We start from the raw sequence: 22993 nt of genomic DNA on the forward strand, positions 1-22993 counted from the left end.
GCTTTAATGTCATTTTCATTTGCTTGTATGAAGGTGTTGACAGGTTTGCAGGCTCCAGTCTCAGAGTTGATTTTTCTGTCTTCGATTTCACTTGTACATGTACCTGCTCTCACATAAGGACCCCGATGCTGATCAAGGAATTTCTGATAACGACGCATTACACCTGCTGGTTGAGCGTGAATGAAGGACGACACACAGACGAGCAACAGCAGAATAACTGTAGAGCGATGACTCTCCATCACCTGATGAAAAAAACACTTACTCAAGCAGTTCAATTAAGAACATACTTCATCAAATAAACCACTGAACCTGTCATGTATTTTTAGATCTTATAGTTATGATGTTTGTGTTAGACACATTTCTTGTATATCTCACACTTCCTGAGGAATGTTTTGAAGTTCTTACCTTGTTGTTCTGGGTAAATGAATATTTTGTTCTTGTAGAGTAATCAACAGCACAGTAATGTCTAAACCTTAGAAAACCCTGATGAAAGCGAGTTTAGGCTGCACTGATATCAGTCCGTAGCACTGGAGTATTTATTAAAAGTGAAGCTACATGAGCTACAAACAAACAGCTAAAAACCCAACAGCTGCTCTTTGAACACATGGCCTTGGCAACAATTGAGTTTTAAAATCTTATTAATTACCTATAAAGCTGACAGGGATCTTATTTGTTATTTGCAAATATTTATGAAGAAAAACATGAATGTTTCAAAGTCCGATTTACCAAACCTGAGGTTCTTTAGCTCATTCATATTTGAAATATTTCAGATATCAATTAGATACATACACTTGTATCTCCTGTATATGTGGAAAGACTGAATATTTACCTGTAAAGTCAGTGACTTCAACGTCAATGAATCGTTTTTTCGTATAGACATACCTGTAGAAACAGCTCTAGAAATTTGTAACCAGGCTATTTTGGGTCACTAGTGTGACAAAGCCTGTTTACAACTTTCTTCAAGCTATTTTTGCCCACTACATGTTTTATTTTTTTACATTAAAAGCTTGGACAAACAAAGCCCATCACATTAGGTGCTGATTGGAATTCCGCATTTGATGAATAAAAATTAGGGGGGATTGTGGTCCGTATCAGACTTGAGGACAAGAAGGCAGGGAGAACTTATATGTGATAACATATAGTTAGCTTGGCTTTGGACGTGCTGATGTTTTTCAGGACTGACATAGTATGGGTACGGTTTAATTGGTGTGTTGTCACCAACATCGATGTCGTACTGCAATATCTGTGTTTGGGATGACACATAACAATATCATTAAATTTCCTGTTACGTTTCTGAATAGGCTAAGAGATGTGCCATTTTGGGTGCGCAATATATTATGAATTATTATCCTCTTAATTTCACCAAGAACACAATTAATCTTGCACTCTTCATTGCTACACACTCATTCTCCCTGCACTCACCTCCATGCCACTGGTAAATCATTTCTTTCCTGACCAGTTTATTGCACCACACCCACTCGATCTCTCTCATCTTCTAGCGACTTTCAGGAGTTTTCAGCCCAAAATAGCAGCAACACCATCTAAAAACTGTTGCCCTCATCACTACAGGGTTTCGCCTCTTGGGGCTTCTATACTCTTCGAAACCATATCCGATAATGATGCATAAGAAACAGAAATTTAGCACAGCATTTTTATTTAAGTTATTTGTAAAGATCAAATCATGTACATTTTAGGGAATCAACAAGCAAAGAACTTGGAATATGATTTCTACATGGATGTTTACAAAATCAAACCTGCTACATAAACCACCATACTACAAAGTAAGTTAGCTTAATCAAGTTTATTTTTTAAGATTCATTCTTCATGAAGGGAAGGTGTCTTTCCATTTGGTTCCACTGTAAAAAAAAAAAAAAAAAAAAAAGAAAATGTACATTTGCTGAGTGACTGTAAGCCCTTTATGAAATATCAATAGAAAATATTCAAACGTTTCAGTAAAATATTGTCATTGTTACAGTTACCCAAAAATTTAAGGGTCCCATGTCATGCACCTTTTTGGAGTAATATTTTAGGTGTTGATTTCCTTAAAAATATGTATTTGTGGTATAAGTAGCAAAAACCCTCTCAATATGTTTAACAGCTCCTTTCTCATGAGCTCTGTTAAAAACAGGTTGATTTTGGCCGGTCTAATTAATATTCATGAGCCTCTCTTGTGATTGGCCTGTTTTCTCTGAGTGACGCACGATTCATCAACACAGATTCATCTATCTTCTTGTGATGTTGGGTACCTGAATCATAGTAATAAGCCTCAAATTACAAATATGATCATATGACAAAAAAACCCACGACAGCTGTGGTAAAAAAAAACAAACAAACTATAAAACCACCAGACTGGACATAAATGATCATAAAAACCGCTTGAGTTTTCAAGAAATAATTTTTCTTTGTTGTTATGGGCGCATCTGAAGTTTTGATTGCATTTCATGATTGTCATTTATGAAACAAAGTTTGTGTGCATGTGCCTAAAACAATAAAATGATGATTTATTTATTATCATTTGTTATTGTGTGCATTGTTGTGATTAGCTGGCCTAGTGACTAGTTGTAACATTAGCTGGAATAACAACGTAGCTGTAAAATTTGTTGCCTGCTGAAACTAAACCGTATACATCTTCATCATGGCTAGGTAGACATGGCAGGTTTGTGAATCTGATTTACCTCATAGTAAAAATCCTGTCAGATCATCCATCCTTTTGAGGATACAGTTTGGCCATCCTGGTTTAGTCTGTTAAATTCTCTGGGCAGGCAAAGCAGAGAAAGGAGATGTAACCTTTCCCCGTATGACGACATAAAGAGACGATTCCAGATTGGGCCATCTGAGCTTTCATTTACTCAGAGGTAAAGCAGGATACCCAGGATACCTATCACCATTTCTAGCCACTGGGGGACCATATGCAAAGCTAGGGGAACTCAGATTAATGGTGAAATTTTCATGCCATGGGACCTTTAAACTGTTGTGTATAGTGTGTATGTAATAAACTGTACATTAGTACACATACCAAGTCTGGCATGGCATGGAACCCCAACGAATGAGGACCTCCTCTGGTCCCTATAGAACAAACACAAAACAAAAATGATCACAACACAAGTTTCAACAACACAAAGTTTACCCCCATGTTTTTCCAAACCCATAAAGGCTTAGTTCTTATTTCAAAACACAATTTAAGATATTTTGGAGGAAAATAGGCAGGTATAGTGCGAATGCTCACTCCAGCAGTGTGATAGGTTGCAGGTTGCGATAGTGCGACATTTATTAATGTGTTTTAAACTCAGGAAGCATCTTGCCTTCAGCCTGTCGCTTTGATGCATTCTTAATTTTCAATTTTCCCAAGCTAAAAGGTGTTTAAAACACAAAGAATGAATCCAAGCTCCCTCGTCCATCAGACTTTGTGGAAAGCTCACGAAAAGGACCCCTACTGAACTCAGAACAAGAGGGTGGTATTCCAACCTTCATTTTGCGGATGGAGAGAGAAGGGTTATGTTTCTAACTGCCATTGCAGCAAACAAATGTTTTTCCAAAAGCCCAGAGCCATCCTGAATTTAACTGCCATCCCATCTCTTCCAAAGTCTGCACTTGATACGCTGACAGTGAAGGCATGCCATTCAGTGAGCACATGCCCTGTGTATAAATATACATTCTCTCCTCTTCACTTGGCAGCACAATCTGGGAGGAGGAAGAAATCTGAGCATGAGATGGAAATGATTAGCCACTGAAGATTCTGGATTCTGCTGGGCGTCCAGACAACCCTAGCTTCCCCAACCCCTGAACCTCCAACATGGAATAACCCTGGAAAACCTGCTCTTAAAAGCACAATACCAATAACGGGACAAGTGGGCATGGAGACAGGAGTTGTCTTGCTGTAGGATGGGCAGATAGGCAACCTTTTCCCATCGTAAGGGTCTCGCTCTGCTCACTGACTTCTTTGGGGGACAATTCAAATGCAAGTACATCGATCTAAAGCAAGACTGTGTGAAAAGACTTTAGAAAAACAAACCTTTCTCACTCTTCTTTTTAAAACATTGGAGTAGTCAAAATTGTTTTGGCTCACTCTCGTAGAACACTCTGGACACTCATCTGGAAAATAGGCAGAGTAACAATAAAATAAATATACCAGCACAGACAATATACCAAGCAATGCCTGCAGAATCAAAGTGTAGTTGATACATCATGTTAAAGGGGTCATAAGATATATCATATTTTTCTTTTTCTTTAGTATTGTATGGAGCTGTTTGTGATATATAAGAAACTGACCTTTTTGTGTGTGTGTGTGTGTGTGTGTGTGTAGAAATACAAATGAGCACTGTGTCTGTCACATGACTCTGTTTCTCTTTCGGGCTTAAACTGATGGTGAAACTAAGGATGTTATTAACTGTCTTTATATTTTCTTTAAAAGCCGATCTCCTGTATATGGCAAGAGACGTTATATTTCCGATGCATGCTTGTGGGGGTCGGCCAATCCCAATAGACTGAGTCAGCTGGCCAATCAGAGCAGACTGTCTTTGTAGAAAACAATGTGTTTGAGAAGGGCAGGGCATAGAGGAACTATAATAATGTCAGGTATAAAAAAAAAAAAAGGTTTTTTGAAAATTAAAGCATGTCAACATATTCTGTTACACTAAATAAAGATCTTTAAAATAGCATCATACGACCCCTTTAAATACAGAAAATGTACTTAACACTTTTTTTTTTCCATCTTGCTGGCTCCCTTCTGTTGGACTGGATCTGCATGAAGTATACACAAGAAACCACACTTTATTAAACACTGTATTAAAATACTGTACATTTTACTAATTAATACACAGTACCAATAAAAGGTCGTTCAGTGGATGGGTGTGTTCAAACTTGTGACTATTGTATAAAAATAAAATTGCACTGTCACGCTCCACATATTATTCTCTAACTGACTATTACTGATTTTTAAGGACATATACTTCACTTCTAGGTCTTTTTTTGCCCTTCTGGTCCCGGGGTCGTGTGGCTTCTGGAGGGCTGGAGGCATCAGTGCTGGTGACCTCTGGAGGACTGGTGGCAGCTGCTTCTGAAGGACTCGTACTGATACCTGGTGGAGGGCTGAAGACATTAGTGCTGGTAGCTTCTGGAGGACTAGCGGTAGCTTCTGGAGGGATGGTGGCATCGGTACCGATATCTTCTAGAGGGCTGGAGGCATCAGTGCTGGTAGCTTCTGGAGGGTCAGCAGTTTCTGTGCTACTTGTGGCCTTCTTCTGTCTTTGAAAGTGAACTTGCACACAAAACAAACATTAAAAACAAGAGAAATTAAACAGTTTGCCTATGACTAATTACTGAATTCACAAGGAAGAGGACCTGAATGTGTTATTATAAAATAAGGTAAATCGTCCCTCTGTCAACTAATCTGGTCACTTTGTAGTCTTGCAATAGTGTCTCTTAAAAGTCTGATCAGAATATTCAAAATTTTCATGACAATGACAAAGGGATGTTACAAAAGCTGCTGTTTTAACTGGTTGTATATGAAGATGGGGTTATCTCATACCACAAAAAAAAAAAAAAAAAATAATAATAATAATATATATATATATATATATATATATATATATATATATATATATATATATATATATATATACACATATACGCATATATGTATATATATACACATGCCATCTCTCTCAATGACGACATATATATATCAATAAATTAATTAAGTGCCTCTTACATCAACAACATCCCCAGAACTGCTCTGAGAGTCACTTCATGACAGGGTCGTCGCCAGGAAATGTTCATTGGGGGAGCATTTCAGCCTCACTGTGTTCCCATCCACTACACCACAGATATTAGCTTCCAGTGTCAGTGGTTCTCAAACCTGTCTTGAGGACCCCAACCACCAAGCGTTCCTCATAGGCCACACTCAGAACCACTGTCCTAAGCTACTGTTGTAGAGATTAGTGCTTCTTTAAGATAAATTTGTGATTTATCTCTGCAATTTTAATTGATTAGATCAGTAAAGTTTTTTAATTCTCAATAACAAAATTTCCTGATCATGTACTGCCACATGAGAGTCAACTTCTAATTAGTACCAAATTTCTTTTGTGCTGTTAAAGCAGATGTCTCAACCATATTACCAATCATGTATTTGCTAATCAACTTCTGTTTGTCCCTTAAAACAGATTTGGTGTTTGTGGATAAGATTTTTACAAAAATTTGCATTTACCTAAATTTTGAGAAGACATACTGTATATGGTAAAACTTTACAATAGTGTGCCATGTCTCCTTTTTGTCTCAAACTGATTTTCTTAAAGCTGCAGCCCATAGGTTTTGCCTCTTTGTTTCCATCTATGTTTGAAAACCTGGTATTGCAGTACCATGCGTGGGTTGTGCTCCAGTAAGACTCCAGCGTGGATGAATCTAATGTTTTAAGATCAATTCATGCCAAAACTCTGACTGGCTGAGAAAACAGGAAACTGTCCTTCCACTTTCTATTAGACAGAAGACTTCTACGACTACTTTCACTCTAAAAAAATTTTCTATCAACAAACTGCCTTAATCATTTTTATCTAGTTTGTTGATAGTGCCATCAAATACTGCTTAATCCTATTATGGCTAAATGTAATGCTCACCTTTTTGCATCAATATAAAAAATAAGAAGAATGATAAAGAGAAAGCTCCTTTGGGTTATCAGTGTTTCCAGATTACAGAAAACAAGAAAGCACGACTTACTCTTTAGCACTGCTTCATACATTGATTTAACCCTCTGGAGCAAATCAGGATCCAAAACATAATCCCCTCCCAGGATGACATCGGCCACCAAGCTTCTCTTGAACTTCTTTGCCAAAAGAAGTATGGGGAAGAAATCAAGGGCAGCAAGTTTGTCAAGCTGGAATAAAAAAAAAAAAGAAGAATACAATTACTTAATTTCATGATCATTATTTAATGGTTATTTTATTTTTTAAAAAGTGCCACTAATATCAAGCTGTTAATTAATTTTACGTTTTGCCAGCCATGTTTTCATCAATGTATTTTATACACTTTTTGAAGTGCCACGTTAGAAAAGGTTGATGTAAATGGCAAATTATTTATTAAAAAAAATAAATAAAAATGTTAAATGTGCTGAAATGCAGCCCAAAGCGGGTGACAAACGGTTAGGAACGGCCTCGGTGCGGGAACATCTCTCATGGGATCTTAATTCATAGGCCTCCAGACAAAAATAATAAAAGTAAAGATCTAGAAGTACACGCCGAGTTATATTTAAGGTGCCACAGAATAAACACGTTTTATTTATTTTTCAATCATACTGTCATCCGTCTCATCTTTTCTTGACTTTAGCATCCATCTTGGGACCTGGGAATTAAGGTTCACTTTGTGAGAACTAACTGTATTAAAATATACAGTCATAAAATACTGTTCATAACATATACAGTAATCTGCACCAATATCATGGGCCGTAAGCATCCACTGAGTGTAGTTGGGGCTCCTCCTAACTGCATCCGAATATAAATCTTGTCATATCTTTGACACATTCAGTCTGTTTTTCTTTATTAGTAAAATGCAGTTTCATAGGAGTTGAATCAAGCAAAAAACTGCTTAAGAAAAATATTAATATGCAATAGTGCATGGCGTAAATATAGCAAAATGCTCTGCTTTATAGTTATTTATCTGACTTAGATTATGGACACTGAATGGTTATTCTGAGGGAAATGTATTATTTTACATTGCAGTATTATTTACGGGCTTTGCACATTTTCCAGTTCTGTCCAGCACATCTGTCATTGTGATCTCTCTCACGCTGCACATGAGCTGTGTTTAGCAGACTGTGTGCCACTTCTTTCCCGCTTCAATTTTGATGTGCATCCTTTCAGTTTAATATGTGACCATAACAAAAGATGTGATCACATATACACACATATATATATATATATATATATATATATATATATATATATATATATATATATATATATATAGTTCCCAATGAGGACTCTCAAACGCGACAGTTTCAGTCACAGTCTGGAGCCCTGATTTATTCACTCCAACTCTTATTTGCATGTCCTTTTTTTCTCTTCTTCTGCAACATTTCAAAAGTTTGCTTGACTATTGCATGGAAACATGGCTATTGACTGTTTAACTTTACTCGACATTATGAATCCTTTTTAGCATCCTTAGCCCTGACCTGAACTTACCAACACGTGGCTGCCATTAAGGACAACTGTCCTGTTGTTGTTTTTCTTGATTGACTTCTTCCACTCAGCTTTCTTGTTTTGAAAGTTGCATCTCCTTGCTGCTACTTTGGCTTTATATGGCTGCAGTTGTTTGCAAAGCGGACAAGTCTTGAATGCAACACTTATTAGGGTGTTGCATCCAATGCACACTTTTTGTGTGTTTCCTGGCATATCTAAACAGAAGTAAAATAACATAAAACGCTAACTTGTTTTTATAAGATGAGTTCCAGTAACCAGAAACACAATTACAACGTCAGAAGCTCCACTCAATCTGTGACAGGTACAGCTGAAAACACACACATAAAACACAGTAGTACACACTCATATGCAGTCATATAGATAATCTTCTTTGGCCTAGTCTAATACATCATGCTTGTTCAGTTCTTGTCAGGCGTGTGAATTGTTATACACTGAAAAACAATATTTTGTTAGGTCCCCAAGCTGGCCCAAGGAAGGCGTCCGATGGTGGATGAAGGTCCTCTGTGTGTTCGGTCTCTTCAGCGTGTAATGTTATTTAATATTATGTTCAATCTGACTCCGTTTTATTAGGACCTCGAATTTTAGGTTCAAATACAAATTGGTGATTTGTCTATAATAATAATTATTATTAATATTGTTTGTATAGTAATTATTATTATTAATAACTAGTATTTTGATATTTGGTTATTCTAGTAAGCTCTTTATTATTCACTCGTTCGTTCAGGTGCACGCTGCTAACAGGGATACAGAGTAATCTACTAGAGTGAAACAGTAGAAGACCAAATATAACAATTTATTATCAGTCAGCTAGATATGTATTATGCCAATTCAATCATATCATATTTATACAAAACATCAAGTCCTCAGAGGATAATCTAATACACTACATTCTACGGGCTTTCTGGTTACAGAATCAGCCTCGACCTTTTTGCTACATTCCTTTAAATATGAAACAGAGATGAAACATCCCCCTCATGAAGAAGAGCACCAGGGCCTGGAAGTCACACTAACCCAGGCGTCAGATCTGAGAGTAGTTTACACAGAAAGACCCTTGGAGAGGGAACACCCAATACAATAAATAACATATCCATGAAATCTTCAAACCTTTGTTACTGTTAAGTTTACTTCTGTAGAAAGAAGACCATTGTACCAGTCGCACCGAGACATTTCAGATGATACTGGACGTGACTGTTCACTCACATGAAGCAAGCTGAGTGGAAGGAGGGGTTTTACAAAGAACCAAATGTGCAGGTCGTTTCTTAAGCCTGCGCTCTGTGGGGCGTCTTGAAGATGTCTGTATGTTTGCACTGTCTGATTCTCAGGAAATCAAAGTGTCTGAGGCTCTTTTATCCTTGAAAAAAGTATCAAATTATTACACTGAAAAATATAATATTTCAATAATTTAACAATACGACATTATAACAAATTATTACGATAATTTGTTATGTTTTAATGTTTGCTATATAAAATAGATTTTACTTTGTAAACAACAATTTGAAAGTGCTATTAATAATATATATATATATATATATATATATACAGACGTGGACAAAATTGTTGGTACCCTTTGGTCAATGAAAGAAAAACTCACAATGGTCACAGAAATAACTTTAATCTGACAAAAGTAATAATAAATAAAATTCTATAAATGTTAACCAATGAAAGTCAGACATTGTTTTTCAACCATGCTTCAACATAATTATTAAAAAAATAAACTCATGAAACAGACCTGGACAAAAATGATGGTACCCCTAACTTAATATTTTGTTGCGCAACCTTTGAGGCAATCACTGCAATCAAACGCTTCCTGTAACTGTCAATGAGACTTCTGCACCTCTCAGCAGGTATTTTGGCCCACTCCTCATGAGCAAACTGCTCCAGTTGTGTCCGGTTTGAAGGGTGCCTTTTCCAGACTGCATGTTTCAGCTCCTTCCAAAGATGCTCAATAGGATTGAGGTCAGGGCTCATAGAAGGCCACTTTACAATAGTCCAATTTTTTCCTCTTAGCCATTCTTGGGTGTTTTTAGCGGTGTGTTTTGGGTCATTGTCCTGTTGCAAGACCCATGACCTGCGACTGAGACCAAGCTTTCTGACACTGGCTAGTACATTTCTCTCTAGAATTCCTTGATAGTCTTGAGATTTCATTGTACCCTGCACAGATTCAAGACACCCTGTGCCAGGCGCAGCAAAGCAGCCCCAGAACATAACAGAGCCTCCTCCATGTTTCACAGTAGGGACAGTGTTCTTTTCTTGATATGCTTCATTTTTTTCTGTCTGTGAACATACAGCTGATGTGCCTTGGCAAAAACTTCGATTTTTGTCTCATCTGTCCACAGGACATTCTCCCAGAAGCTTTGTGGCTTGTCAACATGTAGTTTGGCATATTCCAGTCTTGCTTTTTTGATTTGTTTTCAACAATGGTGTCCTCCTTGGTGCGTCTCCCATGTAGTCCACTTTGGCTCAAACAACGACGGATGGTGCGATCTGACACTGATGTTCCTTGAGCATGAAGTTCACCTTGAATCTCTTTAGAAGTCTTTCTAGGCTCTTTTGTTACCATTCGGATTATCCGTCTCTTAGATTTGTCATCAATTTTCCTCCTGCGGCCACGTCCAGGGAGGTTGGCTACAGTCCCATGGATCTTAAACTTCTGAATAATATGTGCAACTGTAGTCACAGGAACATCTAGTTGCTTGGAGATGGTCTTATAGCCTTTACCTTTAACATGCTTGTCTATAATTTTCTTTCTGATCTCTTGAGACAACTCTTTCCTTTGCTTCCTCTGGTCCATGTCGAGTGTGGTACACACCATATCACCAAACAACACAGTGATTACCTGGAGCCATATATAGGCCCAATGGCTGATTACAAGGTTGTAGACACCTGTGATGCTAATTAGTGGACACACCTTGAATTAACATGTCCCTTTGGTCACATTATTTTCAGTGTTTTCTAGGGTACCATCATTTTTGTCCATGCCTGTTTCCATTGAGTTTATTTTTTTAAATAATTCTGTTGAAGCATGGTTGAAAAACAATGTCTGACTTTCATTGGTTAACATTTATAGAATTTTTATTTATTATTACTTTTGTCAGATAACAGTTATTTCTGTGACCATTGTGACTTTTTCTTTCATTGACCGAAGGGTACCAACAATTTTGTCCATATCTGTATATATATATATATATATATATATATATATATATAAAATTACTATTTCATTGAAGATCATAAATGATATGCAACTTTTTATGGCATATAAAATGATCATTTTAACTCCTAGTATCTTTTAGCTTTAGAACATGAGTGTGAAACAAATATTATTTTATTCTACTGAGAAAATATTCTTTGTTTTTTACATTTTGACTGCCACAATGTTATTATTCAGGAAGTATGAAAGATCAAATCTTATTAACCACTGACGACTACTAAATAACTGGCCTGTAAATACAATAATTTATATAATTAATAAAGTAAGAAAATACAATTATTAAAAACAGTTTGTGGTTTTTAAAAATAATTGTATTGTTTAGACTACTTCTGTTTTTTACTAATTTAATAATTGTTGTAAAAGAAAATATCCAACTTGTTAAAAACCCCCAAAAAGGCAGCATCAGTATTAGTCTGGTCATTAGTATTAGTCTACAAGTGTGTCTAGAAGACGACCCACTCCCCGTCAAATCTTTAATAATTAGTACACTCATATCACATTCTTCAGAAACAGCATTCATTCGTGTAGAGCTGGACGTTTTAATGAGAAAAAAATGTCTGAGTTTAGCTTAGAGGATAAAACCAACCTGTTTGTACCTCAGTCTCTTCTCGTTTCAAGCTGAATACTTTAGCAATCCTCAGGTCTTCACTCTCCTGTTTAATAAACGCCATCTCGCTTATTTCTGTCTGGAAAAAATAGACCAAACTAAAATTAATGAAAGAACACACCAATTATACACACACTTGGGAAAAAATGCAGGAATAATTAAAACAATAAACAAAAAACAGCACATGTCCAAAACAATAAGTCATCTTCTTGAGCAGAATGATTGGTGTGCTTCAAGTGAAGGTGTTTTATCTCAGAATGATAAAAAGCCCAGCTTCTCTCATCAATAATACTTGATTAGTGTTCATTAAAACCTGGGGCTGTGTTCCAGTCCAATCTTTTGTATATTTAAAAACTTGTATTTGAGACTATATTAAGTATATATATATATATATATATATATATATATATATATATATATATATATATATATATATATATATATATATATTATTTTTTTTATTTTTTTCCAAACAAACACAAAAGGTCTGAAGGGATTGAAATCTTTATTCTATTCTATTCGGTGAACTCAACTCTTTATTTATGATGAGATCTTTGTACTTAATCGTGGCACTGAGCACCGGTTAGAAACGACCAAAACAAGCAATGCTCCATCTGTCTAACCCCGAGCAAGACACGGTCCTGGAGATTGTTTGTTTTCTCACGGAGGTGTGTTTAGGGAGCATGTGAAGTGTTCTCGATAGGGAGAGAAAGATGACTGCGCTTAACTCACAAAAACAACATCCATTATTGTTGCATAAGGCGTTAATAATACATAACTAACGAGCAGTTCCCATCGACTTTAACACGTTAAATGAACACAGACAAACCTCTCTTCAGCAGGATCAAAACAGAGCAGCGGTGACGCGGGCATATGACGTCACAGCGCCCGCCGACAAAATAAAAGTCCCGTTCACAGCCGTTGTCTACAATGACACTGTCAAGAACAAAGCAAGTGTTAGAATTTTAATGTCTGGTGCAGAATCCAGAGATAGCAGCAGTAACCATCTCAATAATCATCTCTGTGTTTTGGAACATGGTAGCTGGTTAAACCACCCAAATCCAGCTTATGCCGGTGGATGCATGTTTCAATGATAAATTCAGTTCTATTTTCACTTGCTAGTTATTGATGAATAAGTATGAACAATTGCTTTTTAAAAACAGCTTTCAGTTAAAGCATGTTTAAGCATGTTCTGCTTTATTAATGGAGCATAAAAACAGACATTCAGAAGAATAATTCAGTTCATTAATGCGAATGTCATTCAGCAATCTTCATTAAAAACACCTTTTTTGTGTTTGTGTCCTTGAATTTAAATGAGAGAAAAAAAAAGAATTGGCAGTAATAACTTAACTGAACATAACTGAATTATGAACTACTAACAGTTTTCAACAGCTTGTGTAACATGCAGATTCACTTGTTTGACAAAAAGTTGTTTTTTTATGTTTTTTTTTCTGCTTAATCAATTGCACAGAAACAGATTACATGAACAAATGTATTTTATAATATTTTATAATGAGTAAGAGATCATTTGTGAATATATATTAAAATACCCAGAAACATAGTTCAGTTTATTTATATTTAGTAATTTTTATAACCATGCCTTATGAAATAACTTTACTGGTGTGTAACTATATTAAATGGTGAGTTGAAAATGAACCCAAGTGCAGTTTATTGTGATCCATAACACAAATATAGAGTTGACTTGAACAGACTTGTCATGGCATGCAACAAACTAGACTCACGGACAGCAGGTTACAACTTTATAATACAAGACAAGATACAAATTGAGACAACATTGCTTCTTATATCAAACAATGACAGTCACGAGACCAAGACAGCCAATGAGAAACATATGACTAGGACAACCAATCAGAACATACAGAACAGACACCGATCGGTGTATGACATCAAAGTACCACACAATACATACTGAACAATAGTATCCCTAGCTGGGTTACTATCTTTATCATTTCTAACTTCAGGGAGAACACAAGCGTTCATAAAACAGAATGCTGTTGGAAGGATTATGACGGATGAGGAAAAGGAATGGATGGTCTGCAGTAAACGTCTGGGCACATGAACGATTGGCGACAATGGCTCCCGTGGCTTCATTGTTGGGTGACATACCTTAAAGATTGACCTTCTGCCTATCAAACACATCCTCCATTCCCTTGCTGATCAGAAGACTCTTCATATCTTAGATTTCCTCCATATTACTTCCATACTTCAACTTCCTCTTGGAGCATCTTGCTGGGTTTGGTCCACTCCATCAGCTTCTCGTAGGTCAGTGCCTTTTCAAGCTGGATAAGACAAAATTGGTGTGAACATTTTTTTAAACAAAGCTCTTACAAGTCAAGTTTGCTTATAGGCATTGATGGTTCCATTTAACATCCATGGAAATTTTTCATTCCACAAAAGTTTTTAGGGTGGAAAACAGTTCTTTGCACTAAAAAAGAGTGATTCTTTTAAGACCTGTTCACTGAAAGGTTCTTTAGGGAGTTTTATTTTACTGCAGTCTCACCGTTTTGTCTTGAATCTCACGAGGAAGGATGATCAGTGTGGCATGCGTTATTGCTGCGGGTTGTGACATGAGTAATTAGCGTTGTGTTACGCACATACATAAGCGTCTCATACCAGTATTTCAGGTACGACTCCCCTCTGGGATACTGCTGTTCCTCCTGGCTGGTGGTTTCGGTATCTGCTGCGGTGGGTTTTAGGCCCCGTTTTCCTTCCACCCTCCCTCTTTGTGTGGCTGATTAACAGTGCCTGATTGTGCCTGACGCTTTTCCTGGCAGGCACTCTTTTCTATCTTTCTCCATGGTATGTATGTTGGCTTTGATTCTGACCTTGTAAGGGTTCAGCATTTGGTAAGATGAATGACATTTTAGCCTGGGTTTTATCATGTATGAACGCGGACAGATAATTTTTTTCTAAAGGGAGCGTTCGAATGCTTTAACTAAGTTTAGGGTCCCGCAACAACATGTTGGTAAGTATAGAATTAGATTTTCTCCTATTTCTCCTAAGTCTGAGTGATTTAATTTAACATGGCATCCAATTAATCTGGAAAACTCCCCCAGCAGAACTGGTCTCTAATGCTCATGATACAGCAGTCTGTCAAGAGCAGAATCAGGTGTTACACACTCAGAAACAGCAGCAACAAAACATCTTACCAACAAAACCCAGTTTCATGTGACATCTGGAATTAAAATGACAATACATGATGATGATGATACAGTAATTCCACATGTCTCAACATGAAGTTGATGATAAATTCAAAATTAACTGTGGTTCTCTCTACTTTTTATTTCTGTCTCAGGATGACTGCAATTTCTTTGAGGTCAGATATCAGGAAGACTTCAGGTACCATCTACATCAAGCCAGACAGGGAAATTGTTAGAATATAACCTGATTTGCGGGAGATGGGTGTGACAGCTCTTCAAGAGGCCATTCACACCTCACAATAACACATTACTACACAAATATCTACATGGCCTCACAAATCTCCCAGACATGAACACTGAGCACACACCTCCATTATAGTATCATCACCTAATCTGGACTATTCAGTCTGAACATTACACATCATAGAAGACGACGGCTTAGATCTTCACACTGACAGAACTGCATATTCTCACACACATAGGACAATAGAATTAATCCCACAATATGACAGTATAATAATATACACACATCCTACATCATACCGTACACATATGCATGGCTACGGTCACAAACTGATGTTGTTAAATTCTGATGTAGGCAAATCTGCCATAAAATTCAAAAGATTTAATCTTTCTGATTGTTATTAGGATGTTTGGCTTTGATATTGTTGCTATAGAAACACAGATTTAGATTATGTAAAATGTTCTGTGTTGTCATTTTGGAAATACGATCTCACTGTCTTTGCTTATATAAGCCAGCAACTATAGTCATTCTTTGCTGAGTGTCACCTGCGTTTCTAGCCTCAGTTCTCTGGTTATCCTGTGTTTTTTTACCTTATTTGTAAATTTTATACAATGCAATATTTGTTCAATAAATAGTGTGTGTGGATCCCAGTTGAGTTTTACACACATCATGCATTTATTCAGTTTTCCTTTTGTTGAAAGAGAATATTGTTGCATGCTGGGAGAAATAACATTTATCATACATTTATCATACCCCATCTGTAACATTTGTGGCATGATATCACCACAGAAATAAATGTTAACTTGTTCTTTAGTTAAAACAGGAAACATTACTGCTAAAATAAGGGGCATTGTATTGTTACAAGGCCTCAATATTATATGTAAACATTACTTAGATCTCTGTGAATGTACATCCAGTGTTGTGGTTTTTTTGTGTGTTTATGTAAAGCTGATTTTTTTTAAGACAGTGGTATAAAAATCAGTGTGAAAAAGCTATTTCCTGTTGTGCTCAACATAGTGCCACAATCATTGTGAACATCAGTTAAAGATCAACTTAACCCAGAACTTCCCTCTAAATATGATTAATAAGTAACTGTACTACTTTTTTATCTCAAGCAATACAAATCAAGTACAGAAGAGTACATCAGGACACTATAAAAAGAGCATGAGAAACTGTGGGGACTGCAAAGTAAGAGCTACACACAAACATCAGTGAAGAATGGCTTGTTCAGGACAGGAAAATGAGATGAGTGAACAGATCAGCTCTGAGGACAGAAAACACAGTCTGAACGATGGAGCTTCAGCTCAACAACGCTGCCATCAGTGCTTCTCTGACATCCACGCAGCATTAAGAGAGCTGACCGCCACAGTCACAGAGCAGAAAGCCAACATCAGAGCCTTAGAGACGCGGCTGAGAGAAGAGCTGAACAAGAAGACTGAGGGTACCTCACCATTAAGATGTTTTTCACAAATTCTTAGTAGAACAAATGGGTAAAATTGAACGTGAACTCTTTGCCATTACAATGAGTACTGTAAATGACATTTAACACAGTCTTCATTAATGCTTCACAGAAATGTCAAATCTTACTCAAAGTGAGCTGGAGAAGTTGAGGAAGGAAATTACAGGTGAAACTATATGAATGGTGTTAATACGTTCTCAGAGTGATACAGTAATATATAAGAATATTGCTTTTGTTTTTTCAATATCAGACAGAGAGATAGCATTTTCGGCTGCACTGACCAAATCTGGTGGTGGAAATGTTGGTCCTTTTACCACTGACATCACACTAGTTTACAAGAACGTCTTCACAAACATAGGGAACGCCTACAACCCCATTACAGGTAATTATCAATGAAATGTAAAGAGTTTTTACATTTCATTTTTTGCAAAAAAATAAACCAGGAGTCTCTAAACCTGCTGCTGGAGAGCTATTGTCCTGCTGTATTTAGAGTTACTTGATAATTACAGACAGGTGTGTTTACAGATAATTACAGAAGGCTATGGTTATCTCTGTATTTTTGAGGACTTGGGGTTTGTGTCTTGAAAGGAATGATTTGGTTCCTCCTCTGGTAAAATCATCTGCTGAGTTCATGGCTGGAAGCTTAGTTTACAGTCTGACATTTAAAACTGAACTAGAAATCAAGTGTCCGGCCAGAGGAGAACTGACCCCAACTGAGTCGCGTCTCTGCATTAATAAATAATTAAGTCATTATATATCACTACCACTCTATTCTCCTATTTGATATTGTTCAGTACTTTAACATTCTGTATAGTTAAAAGCACTATATAATTTAAAAAAAGTGATTGACTTTAGGTCCATGGGTTTTTCCAGCTCTGCTCCTTACCTCACATTAGTTTCCCTTCTTCTTTCACCGTTTCTCAGCACTCTTTAAAAAAACGACAGATGCCAAAGTGCAATTCTTCATAATTTTTTTTGTTTCCCATTAGCACATGCTGATGACGTTTTATTTTTCTAACTTAAAATGTCATTAAATTGGCTCTAAATCTACTTTAACCGAAACTAACAGTTTCTCTTTCACCTGATAATTCCTCTGTTTTTCCTTCTCCTCTGGTTAATTGTTTGGGTGTCCTTCTGGACAGTACACTATCAATCACATTTTAATAACATCAAACCGGTCCACCTATATTCTAACTTCTCTTTTTCCTTGTACTACAGCTATTCTTGTCAGCAATTATTGTAATTCTGGTTACAATAGAATTTTTGGTCTTCCTCAAATCCCTCTAAAAGCTTCAATTGCTTCAGAACTATTATTGCCAGAATCCACCCCTTTCACCACATCACCCCAGTTTTACAGCTGCTTCACTGGTTTCTAGTCATGTCTTGAATTGACTAAGATTCTTTTGTTCACTTTTAAAGCCATCCATAATCTTGCTCCTTCATATCTATTGGACCTCCTTCACATCCACACTCCCTCCCTATTAGAGCTGTCGACTACCACCAGACATCTGAATTATTAACTCCCTATCTCTTTACAAATCCAGACTCTTTTCAAATATCACTTTTTTAAGACTGTGTATTTTACCTACATTTTAATTGTGTAGTCCAACTTTACTTTGTTTTGTTTTGTTTTCATGTTTGTAAAATTTATTGTGCAGTATCCTTGAGTGTGGAGAAATATGCGTATATATATAAAATGTATTATTATTACTATCGAACATACATACATACATGCGGTGCCCAGGATTATTAGACCTATGTTCTACAGTGGGATCTGCAATGCTGCAACGAGTTAGAATCCATGTGCAGTCGTTTATTAGACAATAAGCAATACATTAAGGCAGGCAGAGAGTCAGCAACACAAAGGCAGTCCGATCCGTCAACATGTACAGGGGAAAATCCAAAAGGCAATGGTAAGGAGGCAAGTGATGGGTCAAAACCAGAGTAACAGTCCAATCAGGCAAACAATACCAAGGGGCAAATCAGGGAATCGATAAACAGGTAAACAGGTAGAATCATATAGAATCTACAAGAGAATCAATCAGAATAACAGATAGAGCGCTCGGTAAGGCAGGTAGACTCACAATACTTCGCATTGAGCGCATGCAGGGCCTTTGGTTATAAAGCCCTCTAACAGGAAATGATCAAAGAAGAAGCAGAGGGCTTGAGTACAGCTAGTACTCAGGTGAGGGTTCCCTCTGCTGGCTGGGGTTACAAATGCTCTTATATATTTCATATGTAGCCCATGAAAGCCTAGTACAGGGTCACTGACAGCAGCTGATTCTCTTCTTTCTCCGCTTCAGGTATTTTCACAGCCCCACTGAAAGGAGCGTACATGTTCAGAATCTCTGTCTACAGTCCGGCTAGTCAATCAACTCCATCAACTGTCTACATGAAGAAGAATGGAAACAATGTGATTGTAGCACACGGTCATCAGGATCAGTTTGCGGTGAACGCCTCGAATGGAGCTGTGTTGGTCCTGGACGCTGGAGATGTCGTCTATGTCACTCTTTGTTCTAGCAGGATGATATTTGATAATGAATCTAATCACAGCACTTTCAGTGGATACCTACTGTTTCCCTTAAGAGGATAGGAATGTGGTTCCAGGAAGTCTGAACCTTTATCGATATGGTTTAAGATGAAAATCGTGAAGAATTGTTAACATGTGATCTAGGGGTAGAACAGATTGTGGAAAAGAAATCTACATTTCTCCACACATGTAATATAAACTAATCTGTTTTGTTGAAATAACATGTCAAACAAGATTGACTAGAGTAGATAACTGATCTTTATCTTGAGTTTGATTGACAGACAGCCTGACCAATCATAATCCTCACTTTTTGTCAAACAAACAAACCAGACAAGAGAGTCAGTGGTTTATGATCAGTGAACTTGTAAAATGGTATGCACTGTATTAGGGATGTTCTGCTTGTAATTATCATTTATGTTTAATTCATGCTCTAACTAGAAGAGATTATCAGTTCATATGCTGATTAAATTACGGAGCTAGCTGCTCTACACTAATACACAGTACTTATTGTTTGAGTTTTTTAAAAATGAAATTTTTCCTATCAAAGAGTGACCTGTTCCATTTAGTCTGTTGGTGCGTTGTCAGTGTGTTCTGAAACATGATGTGCAGCATGAGAGAAGCTTGGCTTTCAGACACAGCAAAGGGGCAGGTACAGGTGCAGAGATAGTCCAGTTGTATAGGTGACATGAATACTGTTCTCAAAAAATGCAGCAATCTTTCAACCCTCAACACTAGATGATATATTTACAGATTCATGAGAGTCAATTTAGTAAAATAGTGATATCAGGTGGTTATTGGAAAAAAACAATGGACCAGATTCATGACAGTAAATGATGAAAGAATTACAATTTTGGGTGAACTATCCCTTTCACTCCATTTAAAAATAAATAAATAAATAAAATAAAAAAATAAAAAACAAATCACAAATTAACACAAAGTAAAAACAAATCCAAAATATAATACATTTATCTTAATATATTTGCAGTACTGCAAAATCAAAACATTAAAAAATAAATCTAAAACCTTTTTGTTTTACTTTTACATTATCTTTTACATTGGGAAATTTGCATGGAAATGATATGCAGATGAGGTTATGCATAGTAAAACTAGGCATGGTAAGGTTATTTTCGAGTGGAGATGCACGTACACATAATCTTCACCTAATTGAGATTTATAAGGACATTTTTGGGCAGGTTTTGGTGTGCACATGGCTTTATAAATCTGAACAATTTTGACTGTACCTACACTTTTAGGATCAAATCAACGGCGAGTTTTATAAATTATGCCATTAGCTGAAAATTTTGATCTTAATCTTGTCTTAATACAGTACTGGCTCTATTTGATTCAATTTTGACCCAAATTCAATACTTTATAGTGCAATACACAATGTGTATTGTTAGAAGTGCTATATAAATGAAGGAGATGACTGATTGATTGAATGAGGCCCTGCTGAAACACACAATGCCTTCCCTCACATGTATTTAGTTATTTCATTGAATTATAATTGAATTATTATTATTCTCTTTTTTTGGCAGTAATTAAAATTATTTTGTTGCTTCACAAGGTAGTTGAAGTGCAGACACAACAGAGAAGAAAGCTTGAAAGCTACAGCAACACTTGAGGCCTACCTCGAATAATGTATTTACATGAAATATCTGGCTGTAGTCTGTTAAAACGGATCAAATATACTGACAAACCAAGCACTTCAACACAGGTGTAGATCACTTACAACTCTGATATCAGATTGTGATCTCAATATGGTAAATATGGTAAAGTTTTTTACATCAAAGTTTACAAATATTAATAGTTCTCACATTTGAATAAGCAAGCTCTCGAGTTTTGAAACAGACAAATCTTCATAAAGTTCTTCAAAATATCTTCTGTGTTCTGCAGTTTGAGAATGAGGAAATGATGAAGTCATTTTTATGTGTGGGTGAACTATCCATTTAAAGAATGAGGAGGAAAACCTTGTTGTTCCTCAACCTAAACATGTGAGGGTATTTTTGGCTGGAAATTACTTTTACATGCTTACTTTCAACATTATTTGTTTTTTAGACTTTCTTCTTCAAATACAACAAATATCAGCGGTATGCAAATCGAACCACATTTGGTTTAATATGTACAATATACAGTAAAGCTTGCACATGAAGCCTAGTTCTCTATTTCTCTGGAATTGAACTATTTTATCATTCATCAAGTAAGTACTTGACTGGCCCTCCTCAAAATAACGGTCAAGTTGTTCATTTACAGGTATTGTTTGTAATTATACTAAGTTTTGAATCTAATTTAAAATAACAGAAAACGTAAGCAAAGTTAAGGTTTTTTTTAGCAAAATGACAGGGTTTTTTTACTGTGTATATTAAAACTGTATTTTTTCACTCCATTTTAACATTGACTTCTTTAGAGACAGGCCATAGATGTTGGGCAAGATGGCCGATAGCTGAAGCGACACATGATTGGTCAGATCACCTGTCAATCAAGCTCTTAGGGAAAAGTCAATTAATCACTTAATTATCTCATTATCTCAACTTTAGCTATTTGAGGATTTAGGATTTCAAGACTTGCTTGTGACTCGAAAGGAATGACTTGGTCCCATGGTGAATGAATGATGATATTTTGTATTTCTTCTTTTGGGTAAACTGTCCCATTAAACCCTGTCTGGAAAAGGAAAGTTCAACCAAAAAAGAAAATTCTATCATTAATTGCTCACTATCATAATTTTTCTACAATATTCCGATGGTCTCTTCCAAACATTCTGTTGATAATAAAGATCTTTGTACTTACGTGTCGACAACCTCTCTGTAGAGTATTAGGAGACTCTCTGATTAATATCTTTTAACCCTTTATTGTGATAGTCTCCTAAAAGATACTCTAATGACTATAAATAACTTTAAATATCAACTTATCTTAACACTAACCCTACCTGTCTAATATTCTACTAACATGCTAATGAGAGTTAGCACACAACACTTATAGCTGAACATATAGTACTTATAGTGAACAGAAGGTGTTAAAAGGACCATCAAAATAAAGTGAAATATATATAAATGTTTTGTAGACACTTAAGGTCTTTTAAAGCTGCTTTGCAACAAATCATGTTTATTCACATAAAACAATTTTGGTCATTATCTTGATTATTGAGTCCATCATTACATTGCTTTTAAATGGATAGTTCACCCAAAAGTAAACAATTCTCTCAGTACATGTATCTGTAAGTGATTCTTTTACAATGAAAGTCAGTGGGGTTATTGAAATGAAATTAGGATATCTATAATCTTGATTACATAGTAAACATTCATCCAGGGCAATCCTCTAAAGTATTACTAAATGCTCTTTATTTGTGGTTCTTCTTGTAGCAATTGCATAATATATGTACAATGATGTACAAAACTGAATAAAACACAACTTTACTGAGCCCATTTTTCTGCCAGTCAGTAATTAATTCAATTTGTGTGTGCTGCGTAGGTGTTTAGTTTTGTATAAAAATATAGCAGTCAGGATTTTTTTATACTTGTATACTTGTTGCTCATTTCACTTCTAAACATCTCTGCCTGGATGAAGGAACGTCGGCTAAAACTCAACCTTTCCAAGA

The 22993-nt window shown here is 36.2% G+C and overlaps 2 protein-coding genes across 9 annotated transcripts; one reads left to right on the forward strand and one right to left on the reverse strand.

Moving 5' to 3' along the window:
• Positions 1–1637: 1637 nt before the first annotated feature.
• Positions 1638–16176, reverse strand: LOC122327678. 8 transcript variants are annotated; one of them, XM_043223160.1, is made up of 11 exons: positions 14529–16176; positions 14135–14307; positions 12837–12943; positions 11987–12086; positions 8172–8383; positions 6712–6868; positions 4955–5257; positions 4696–4740; positions 4013–4092; positions 3017–3066; positions 1638–1856 (listed from the first exon to the last, which is right to left on the reverse strand). In XM_043223160.1, exons 4-11 carry the CDS (start codon positions 12069–12071, stop codon positions 1823–1825), a joined length of 966 nt encoding a protein of 321 aa, XP_043079095.1. In that variant the 5' UTR covers positions 12072–12086; positions 12837–12943; positions 14135–14307; positions 14529–16176; the 3' UTR covers positions 1638–1822. The 8 variants fall into 8 exon arrangements, 7 of the variants coding, with proteins under 7 accessions (XP_043079095.1, XP_043079097.1, XP_043079098.1 ...); XM_043223162.1 differs by adding an exon at positions 9390–9540 and having other exon boundaries at positions 14135–16176; XM_043223163.1 differs by having other exon boundaries at positions 11997–12086; positions 14135–16176.
• Positions 16177–16482: 306 nt separating this feature from the next.
• LOC122327679 (cerebellin-4-like) lies at positions 16483–19897 on the forward strand. Its single transcript, XM_043223165.1, has 4 exons — positions 16483–16853; positions 16984–17037; positions 17122–17253; positions 19175–19897. Exons 1-4 carry the CDS (start codon positions 16631–16633, stop codon positions 19462–19464), a joined length of 699 nt encoding a protein of 232 aa, XP_043079100.1. The 5' UTR covers positions 16483–16630; the 3' UTR covers positions 19465–19897.
• Positions 19898–22993: the final 3096 nt, after the last annotated feature.

This window comes from Puntigrus tetrazona, chromosome 22, assembly GCF_018831695.1.
Source record: "Puntigrus tetrazona isolate hp1 chromosome 22, ASM1883169v1, whole genome shotgun sequence".
Classification (NCBI taxonomy): domain Eukaryota; kingdom Metazoa; phylum Chordata; class Actinopteri; order Cypriniformes; family Cyprinidae; genus Puntigrus; species Puntigrus tetrazona.

Excerpts from the sequence above, each read along its gene's own strand:
- LOC122327678 (XM_043223157.1), bottom strand. Across the intron at positions 6,869-8,171 it reads TTAATGGCAGCCACGTGTTG|CTTGACAAACTTGCTGCCCT; the intron begins GTAAGTTCAGGT and ends TTTTTATTCCAG. Across the intron at positions 4,093-4,695 it reads CAAGATGGAAAAAAAAAAGT|ATGAGTGTCCAGAGTGTTCT; the intron begins GTTAAGTACATT and ends CCTATTTTCCAG.
- LOC122327679 (XM_043223165.1), top strand. The coding sequence starts at position 16,631 with ATGGCTTGTTCAGGACAGGAAAATGAGATGAGTGAACAGATCAGCTCT. Across the intron at positions 17,038-17,121 it reads GTTGAGGAAGGAAATTACAG|ACAGAGAGATAGCATTTTCG; the intron begins GTGAAACTATAT and ends TTTCAATATCAG. Across the intron at positions 17,254-19,174 it reads CGCCTACAACCCCATTACAG|GTATTTTCACAGCCCCACTG; the intron begins GTAATTATCAAT and ends TCTCCGCTTCAG.